Source organism: Larimichthys crocea, chromosome VI (genome assembly GCF_000972845.2).
Source record: "Larimichthys crocea isolate SSNF chromosome VI, L_crocea_2.0, whole genome shotgun sequence".
NCBI classification, from domain to species: domain Eukaryota; kingdom Metazoa; phylum Chordata; class Actinopteri; family Sciaenidae; genus Larimichthys; species Larimichthys crocea.
In genome coordinates this window covers 24,893,234-24,902,842 of record NC_040016.1, presented here as the reverse complement: position 1 = coordinate 24,902,842, position 9,609 = coordinate 24,893,234, and the positions used below count along the sequence as shown (strand labels likewise).

Below are 9,609 nucleotides of genomic sequence, written 5' to 3'. Positions count from 1 at the left end.
GAGTTTGTTTACATGCTTACAAATTATTACTGTGTCTTAACAAGTTAAAATTTGACGTCTTAAAACGTTAAAACAAAGTTCACGGGTTCATTTTCAACATGTTTCCTGTGGTCCCTTTTACTTTTGTTGTATTTTCATATCGTTATATATTCTCAATTCACACATCCACTACCGCCATTATTGTGAAATTTAACACACATTTAAAAAGGGAAGTCATATTATTTATAACAGAAAATTGAATTAGACACTAAACTTCATCATAGTAATCATTCCTCACTGGTGAAGACGGATTGTACGAGCAAGACATCTCAGCTAATTAATATTCATTCATTGACGAGACATAATGTAGCAACATATCAGTGAAAAAAATGACTGAATTAGACATGACGTGGTGCGTGAACTTCACAAATTAAAGCTCACATGGAACTTCTTAAAACATTGTTTTGTTTCAACAGAAGTATTCAAGCTCAGGTTTGTTACTTGGATGAATTCGGCTTCCTGTCAGCCTCCATTTGTGCAAACTGGAAGGTAAATGTATCTGCTTTAGTCTGAGTGGACGTTGGCATCGTCTTCATTGAAAGACTTTGTGATGAAAAAAGTGGTGAAATAAAATAAAATGCTTGTTGAGTGGTTCTTATCATGTTGTTTGCTGACGTTAAACTAATGTTAATCTAATGTTACGCACTGTTGGTACTGTATGGAGGCCCTCGGGATCTTTGGAAAGTCTGTGCCGAGATGTTTTTAAGTCACAACCTGCAATGAAATTGATAAAAAAACGTAAAAATAAAAATAATTCTACTTAAAATGCCTTAAAATCTCACACATGGCACCTTTAAAGTGATGATTCTATTTAAAGTTTGACTAAACTTTTACAAAGAAGATCATTTGTGTGTCTGAGAATAACAAACTGTGGGTTTGCTTTATGTTTCCAGATGTACAACCTTTTGGATTGTCGTCTTCGTCTTAACTAACTTGTTTCACTGTTGCAGACTGGATATTAACCCGAGAATGTAACTCCAGTCCATGAAATTAACAACATCATCAAACCCGTTATCATCACAGACCGCTGGTAATATCTTCAGCGGGAGTTTGTTCCCAGAAGTAACCAATGGAAACATCTTCTCAGTGAAAGTGTGTGTGAAGGTGTGTATGTGTGTGTTCGTATCAGTGTCAGAGAATGACAGAGTTCCTCTGTTAAAGTCCAGATGAACTCTGATCCTCTGGAGCTTCTTCGCTGGGAGAACCGTGTATGGACCGGGTAATGAACATGTTGTGCATTCACCTTCATAGAGCCCTATCCCCCATAATCCAGACTGTAGGCCGGTGTCTCCCTTCCTCTTAACAGACTCTTCTAACACACCTAGAACCCATCCTGGACTGTCTCCAACCTCGACATCCCAGCTGTGAGTCCCTGAGTCGAATCCCTCAGAGCCCAGAACAATGCGATAAGAATCAAACCTCTCTGGGTTTTTAGGAAGCTTCTGTCTCTCTCCTCGTCTCACACTGGTCAGATCTTCAGACAGGATCAGGTCTGAATGAGCAGTGTTTGGATCCAGAACCACAGGAGTGTAGGAGACCATGTCCGTCATCTTGCTCCAGATGTTGAAGGTCAGGTTGCCCAGGTGTTTGGCCTCGTCTATCAGAGCTCCTGAGGGCAGCTGTGGATCATCCAGCAGGGGGCGCTGCTGGACTCTTTGCACTGCAGCCTTGTAGTTGTGCAGGAATGAGACGTCTTCAGCTCTCAGCTCGTCCTCTGTGGCTCTGACGGTGTCTGAAAGAGCTGCTATCTCTCTGCTCAGAGCCTCCATCTTCTCCTCCATCATCTGACTCTTCTGCTCCTCTTCCTCCCTCAGTGCAGCCATCCTGGCCTCCTCTTCCTCTTCTAGAAACTGGTGAAGCTTCTTAAACTGATCCTTAATCTGCCTCTCTGTGCGTCGGGCCTGGACCTTCATGTGTTCTGCTGTTTGATCAAACTTCACTTTAACTTCTTCAAAAACCTTTAACTTCTCCTTTAAGGGCTCCAGAGTTTCCTGAAGGTTCTTCTTGTGTTGTCGTGCAGCTTCATCGATGGGTCTGAATCTGTGGTCGCTGTGTTGTTCTGAATCTCTGCAGATGAGACACACCGGCTGTTGATGGTCCAGGCAGAAGAGTTTGAGTCTCTCAGAGTGCAGACTGCAGAGAGCCTCTGAAGATCTCTGATCTCTCTCCAACAAGAAGGCCTCACACAGGTTTTTCAGCACCAGACTAACAGGTGGTTCAGTCTTCGATGATCGTCTCTTACAAATCGGACACTCCTGTGTTGGATCTTTTCTCCACCAGCTCTGCAGACAGTCTTTACAGAAGCTGTGGCTGCACGACAGGACGACGGGATCTCTGAAGACGTCGTGGCAGACCGGACAGCAGAGATCCTCCTCTGATCTGGAAGCCATTGAAGCTGAAAACACAACAGACACAAAGTTAATCATTCACGGTGCCCTTGCCTTCTGTAGAAGGTTCAATCACATACATGAAAAAATACACGATTCAAATAAATTAAAGTTCATTTGAATCGTGTATTTCTTTAATGGAACTCACCTTCAGTGTTTGGAGTCGTAGCAGGTCGACGTTGCAGTATTTTCCCTTGTGACGCTCTGAACATGGAAGTTCAGACTTTTGTCTGAAGTAAACAAATCCTGTTCTTGTTTGTTTTTGTCAGGCCGAGCTTTGATAGACCTCTAATACACCAGGGCCGAGTTTCATTACTAAAGTCTACCCAACACTGCCCCTTTAAAGGATTGCATGCAGAGCTGCTAAGCTGTATGAATGTTTCTCATATTTCACTTTGAATAATTCATGTTTAAACAGATATAAATAACAATAAATATATTGAGTGCTAGTTTAGCAGAGCTTTGTCCCTTATCGGCTGCCGTAGTTCCACATTTATTTTTGACAGAAACTGACACCTATCCATCGTCTGTCTACAGATATTTGCTTATTAAATTGTATCATTTCCAACATGTGACATGTATTTTTCCTGCGTATCGTCAAAACTTGTCTTGAGTCTTAAGGTCTGTGGTTCGTTTTTGAGTTTGCGATGTCGTGAGCTGTTCCAGTCTTCGTGTCGACTCTCTTCATGTCGTGCAGACTTAGTTTAATCTCAAATCTGAAACAAGCCAGTGAAGACAGAGTGTCCAATTCATTGATTCAGATTTGTAGTTGATGTTTGAGGCTGTGACACTGTGAGCTGTTCCTGTTTTTGTGTCCAGCCTCTGTACATGGAGCAGATCAGAGGATCCACTGTGCTCTCACAGTGTTGTGTAAAATGTTGGAGCTTCTAAACAAAACGACGATCGCGACTGCTTCTCATTCAACCGATTATATTTACTAATTTAAACACGTCAAACACTGTTACAAAGAAGAAGAAAACGACAATGAGGAGGAAAAAGCTCTGATCCGTTACCGAGCAACCAAAAGAATCCTTATTTTGCAACTTAACGTCTGAACGTCACAATAACAGAAGACAACAACACAACACATTTCTATTTCAAATAAACCTATTATTATTATTCATCTATTGTCAGAGAGAAAAAAATTACAACACACAGATCATGGCTAACCCTAGTTCAAGTACTGTGGTCCTGCCTGAGATCCAAATACTATTATTATTATTAATTATTATTATTATTATTATTATCAGAAGTACTTTATTAATCCCCATAGGGAAATTGTTTATTATTATTATTATTATCACCATTATTAGCCATATTTTGATCAGAAACATAGTTGTAGTTTTCATTATTGTTATTCCAGCTGTGCATCTTTGTCTCTCTCCCTCTCTAAACTCAACCAAGCCGGGTTCTGATGGAGGTTCTGATGGAGGTTCTGATGGAGGTTTCTGCACGTCTCTGTAAGTCACACAGCAGCAACTATTTCAGTGATTCTGGTGAAACTGGATCATATTTTATGGAGGAAATGTTTTCTGGTTTTCCCTCTGATGTCCTCCGGCTGCTCCGCCTCAACTCTCTGTGATTTACAGAGTTTATGATGGACAGTGAAGTAACCTGCTGACAGCTGTAGCTGCTGTTAGCTCATGTTAGCTCAGTCTGTTAGCCGGGCTGCTTGGACTGTGAGCTCAGAGCACCTGGGAGGGAGTGTTAGAGTTTGCACCACAGGCGTTTCTTGGACCAGTGGGAAAAAGGGGAGTGTGGCCGGTGTCGTACCAGGCACAGTAGCCTCTATGGACATAATGGCAGAGGAGAAGAGGCAAGAGCGACCGGCTTCTTGCTGTTGGACTTGTCAGTAATATTAACTGGCTGCTATGTCTTGTGTTGTTGCAAATGAACATCACGACAACAAACACTTAAAAAAATAATTAAAATGAGTGAATAATGTTTTTTTTTGTCTGTCTGACACGCGATGAAGAAAAATATGTTGTAGTCGCTAAACATAGCAGATATGTGTTCAAATCACTGACCGAAGCAGATCTGTGTGTAAAAATAGAAACATAATAAAGATTTATTATGTTTTATCATTCTGTCTCCATGGAAACCAGGCTGGTGTGTGATCAGTAGATGGCGTTCCCGTGATTCAGCAAAAACACACACAAACACACAAACGCACACACACATACACCACTGTGGCATGCCGGTTGCCATGGTAATCAGACTGGCTGGAAAGGCTGCCGGCGCTGTGACTCAGCTTGTTGCCGGGTGAATCAGTCAAACACACTGAGCGTGTGTACATGACAGGATAACATGCATGAGCTGAATATGAGCATGCTGTGTAACACTGTATAAATACTGTATCATGTTTATATTATGTCACTACTGAGTCATGCAACAGTGGTTTCCTGTCTGTGGTGTTAAAGACAAAAGAACCAAACCGTATCCTAGAAACGAGGATGATGGCTTCCCGCTCTTAACCCTGCATAACTTTAAGCCTTAATATAATGTGAACAGGTGAGTTGTATATAAATTCACCCTCAGTACAGTTGTCATGAACGGGGAAATTAGCTACAGAGACCAAAACTGTTTTTTGTACCAGGCTGTAAACATGTTTATTTCTGCTGTGAAGTTGGACATTTGGACATGGGGACTTATGGAGACTGACTCACTTCTGGAGCCAGCCTCAAGTGGACGTTAGAGGAACTGCAGGTTTTGGGAGGTGTAATGTAATGAAAACATAGTCTGTAAATTATGTAAACCAATGATCCGGGCTCTGTTTTTCCGTTTTTCCTTGCCTCTGTCGCCTGCTCATGGTGGTAACTGTTGGGTCTCTGTGAATAATATAATAAAGAATACAGTCTAGACCTGTGCTGCGTCTTAGTGAGTACACTTTGACGACTATAATGACTTTTAATGATTTGATTAAACTTAATTAAATACCTGCATACCTGACCAATCACTGCGGTTTACAGATATGGATCAAATGTCGTCCGTTTGTGTCCATTATAACAAACTCTACATGGTCAATAATGGACTCCCAGCAGCTGACAGGGCTGGCAGTGATGCCCCCCATCAGTCACATGGTCACCGGAGTATGTCTGAAGCTGATTGTCTGTCGACCTGATGACCTCCGTCAGCTCAGACTGAGAAATAATGAGTTCAGGTAAAAGCAGAAACATTAATTCACGTGTATCATGTTTTCTTGTGGTCTTGGTAGACCTGGTTCAGGAAAGCTCTGAAGTAACTTGAACTCTTAATAAACTAATGTTTATCATTTTTTATTATATATATATATATTAGTATATTCCACATTATTCATATAAAAAATAAACATATCATATGTTCTTTGTTTTGTTGTAATTGTTGACACTCCTCTTCAGTGACGTCACTTTCCTTCCCTCCACTTTGGGGGAAACTCTTTCACTTTGCTGTCTGTAGCTCCGCCCCGGCCGGCGGCCCGCCCCGTCTCCGACACACAACAAACGTCCACCACGGACACGCAGCAACCGGAAATAAGGACACGTTCAAAATAAAAGCAGCAAAATAATTAAAGTGGAAATAAATTGTTTTTAGTCATTTTATAAAGTGTATCAGTCACATTTACCTGGTGTCAGTGAGTGCAGGTGACAGCTGTGCAGTGACGTCATTAAACAGACTCTCTCGTCTTCCTAAAACGCCTCGGTCGTCTCCACGCGACCTGATTTTGTGAATGTAGGTTGTACTTATTTATAGCCTGCTGGATTGTCACATTTTAACAGTGAAGCCTGAAGGAATCTTTTTTTTAAAAAAATTTTTTATTCCACATGTGTATTATTTCATTTCCTTTACAAAAACCTGAAAGGTTGATTTCTGTCTGTTCACCTGTAGAGCTCCTTTAATGCTCTGAGGAAAGTATCATCAGTAAAATATAAATATAAGTATAAGAAGAATAATTTATATTAACTGGATTTTAATGATTACTGATCTGTGTGTATTGGCTTCTTATGAATTTCACTAGGAGATCAATAAATTCTTATTTTTTTAATAATAATAATGCATCATAACTGTTTATTATGTTTTGTAGTATTCACTTGAATCTGTAAAGGAAGTCATTACACACTTAAAGTAAAAAGTACAATCATTCATGTATTAAGTTGTAATAAGTGAATAAATGTGGATCATTTTAATTGAATTATTTATTATTTATTGTCTTTGCACCGTGTTCAACACTCCACGTAATGCTTCTTATCTTTTTAAATTCAAACATTTTATGGCCCACTGCATTAATCGAAATAATGACTGACAGAATTTAATTTGTCATATGCAGGTTAACAGAAGTGTGAATGAAATGTGTTGGAAAGACACGTTTTATTCTGTTTCTTCTATTTTTATTCTATTTTATATTTTATATTTATACTGTTATTCATCTTGTCTTCTGATTCATATATATATACTGAGCCTATGCAACATTAATTGTGAATGAACAATACAATTTGTATATAACATTTTTATTTCTATTTTTTATATAATCTTTGTTTATAGATGTTTAGCACCGGTTAACTTCTTAACACAGTTATATATTTATTTATTATTATTTATATTTATTTAACTCCTCTGTGCATATTTAAATTTAGATTAATCTCAGGTTAATTTTAACGTACAGCTCCTGTGGTTTGGGTTCATTCTAATGTATGTTTAATATCTATCTATCTATCTATCTATCTATCTATCTATCTATCTATCTATCTATCTATCTATCTATCTATCTATCTATCTATCTATCTATCTATCTATCTGTTTTTTAATTGCTGTAATATATGCTTTTATTTTGAAACAGCAGCCTGGACGTGGTGTGTGTGTGTGTGTGTGTGTGTGTGTGTGTGTGTGTGTGTGTGTGTGTGTGTGTGTGTGTGTGTGTGTCCTCTCATTCACTTCAGGTCTCCCGCTGGAAGAGAGCGAGCGGAGCGGAGGGATCCGGCTGTCTGTGCCCGTGTTCCTCTCACCGTGTGTCGGCTAAACTCGGAGGAAAACACCGCGAAACCAACAACGACGAACGCGCCGGATTAAAAACCCGCCAGATAAGATTTGATCGATTGATTTGATCGGAACTGATTGATCACACACACACACACACACAGTCACAGGTTGCTAGCCGAGTTAACGCTAGCCGAGCCGAGCCGAGCCGAGTTAGTGAGTTAGCTCGCCGCGGTTAGCTCGAGTTAAACGGGCTAAACTTTAGAGCCATCCCCCCCCGGGTAGTCTGCTCCGTGAGTCCGGCAGGATGTGGTGTTTTTCCGGACGTGTATCCCGCTGGCCGGCCGGTAGCATCGGCTGACTGTGGAAGCCTAACGGTCGACCTGGAGCTTCTCCCCCCGTGCCGGGCCGTGTGTGTGTCCCCCCCCCGGCTCCCTGCGCTGTTTTTGGGGCTGCTTCTTTTGGACTTCGCCCTCGGGGTTGTTTTCTAAACTCCTTCTCTTCTCTCCTCTAAACCGTTTATTCTTCTGTTGGAGTATTTTTCTTTTTTTTTAAAAAAATCAAAACTTTTCTGGAAGTTTTCTTTCTTTCTTTTTTTTTCTTTTTTTTTTTTTTTTGTTGGGAAGTTTTGAGGAGGAATTTTTCCGAGCCTGTCGGAAAAATGGATGCGGGTATAGAGAAGGAATGCAGCGCCTTGGGAGGGCTCTTCCAGCTCATCATGAACGACATGAAGGTAAAAATCTGATTAATTCAACTTTTAAATCACCTTTTTACCTGCTTTTGCATTTTATTTTGAAAGGGCATGGCATGGTTTTTCAAAATAATCTCCATGTTTCTCTCCTTTTTCTTGTCATAAAATCATTCTCAGCTTGCTCCTTTACACTTTACATGCTTACCAAAGTGAGAATAGGTGATTAAACATGAGGTTTGTGTTAGAAACAGAGGCCTGTGTTGGCTCCATTCATTTTTTCTGCTGTCAGAAGCTCTCAGACTTCTTCTGCAGGTTTAGAAAAACAGATTTATAAATAAAGGAGGAGCTCGTCTTGGAATATGGAATATGGGTTATTATGGACTGCATTTAGCCCGAGTGGATGTGAGCGCTGCTGATGTTGATTGGGTAATGAATGAGCTGAGGTTAAAACTGGAAGTGGGCCATGTGAGAGGGTAACAGAGCTGGATGGGGGTGGATTTTACCAGCTGTGTGCTCTTTGATGTTTGTTAAGCAGGCTGCCCTTTTGCTGCCTGTCTGTCTGCCTGCCTGTCTGCCTGTCTGTCTGTCTGTCTCACTGCTCAGATGTCGATCGCAGTCCCCTGAACGCGTCGGTTCTCGACTGCGTTAGATACACGTGTTCAGATTTCAGAGATCATTTTATGCAACCTCGTGAAGTGAAGCTGCCAAAAACAAACAAACTTGCAGTTCCTCTAACGTCCACTTGAGGCTGGCTCCAGAAGAAGTGAGTCAGTCTCCATAAGTCCCCATGTTTCACAGCCGAAATAAACATGTTTACAGCCTGGTACAAAAAACAGTTTTGAGGCTGTACTGAGGCTGAATTTATACACAACTCAGTGATAAACATAAATTCTGACCTCTCTGCCAGCGTCAACAAAAACTGGAAAGTGGAGTTCATGATAGTAACGCCGAGTCCACGAACAGCTCGAGTGATGCCGGACGGATAAACCGAGCACGGTGACAAACTAAACGTCTAAACTTTATTAACCACAGTCCAATGTGATCCAGCAAAAACAGCTCAGCCATAAATGATTTTATGATGTCAATCATGTTCCAGCTTTTGTTGGACACGTTAATAAACTGGTGAGGTCGCAGCTTACAGAAGTCTTACACTAATATTGAGAGGGCCAAATTATTAATAACACTTATCTTGATAGTATTAGTATCTGTTTTGATTAAAGCTCTGACAATTAGTTGATTATCCAGCGACTATTAAACGTTGTAAAATCTCCAAATTCTAAAATCATCTTCTCAAATATGATAGAGTTTTCTGGTTTGTTTACGCCTCTGTGACAGTGAACTGAATATTTTTCAGCTTTTTCACATTTTCCAAACGAAACAACTCGATCAATTAATCGAGAAAATGATTAACCGGTCAGGAAAATCTTGAATAGTTCCGGTCTTGGTTGATATTAAAATCAATATTTGTTAGGTGCAGCTGTAACATGATGACCAGTTATCCAAACATTTGATTTGCTGTTGGTCAAACTTTTGTTTTTTTAT

General features: G+C 40.4%; 2 protein-coding genes across 3 annotated transcripts in view; one reads left to right on the top strand and one right to left on the bottom strand.

Moving 5' to 3' along the window:
• Window positions 1–875: 875 nt before the first annotated feature.
• Window positions 876–2,434, bottom strand: LOC104937312 (nuclear factor 7, brain). Its single transcript, XM_027279504.1, has one exon. It carries the CDS (start codon window positions 2,427–2,429, stop codon window positions 978–980), a length of 1,452 nt encoding a protein of 483 aa, XP_027135305.1. The 5' UTR covers window positions 2,430–2,434; the 3' UTR covers window positions 876–977.
• A 4,860-nt stretch (window positions 2,435–7,294) lies between these two features.
• Window positions 7,295–9,609, top strand: part of mtss1 (MTSS I-BAR domain containing 1) — a 51,111-nt gene continuing 48,796 nt past the window's right edge. For both annotated transcript variants that reach the window (XM_027279274.1, XM_027279273.1), the window contains exon 1: window positions 7,295–8,109. In XM_027279274.1, coding sequence (XP_027135075.1) covers window positions 8,038–8,109 — 72 coding nt within the window. In that variant the 5' untranslated portion in view covers window positions 7,295–8,037. The remainder of the gene's footprint in view (window positions 8,110–9,609) is intronic.

Excerpts from the sequence above, each read along its gene's own strand:
- LOC104937312 (XM_027279504.1), bottom strand. The coding sequence starts at position 2,429 with ATGGCTTCCAGATCAGAGGAGGATCTCTGCTGTCCGGTCTGCCACGAC.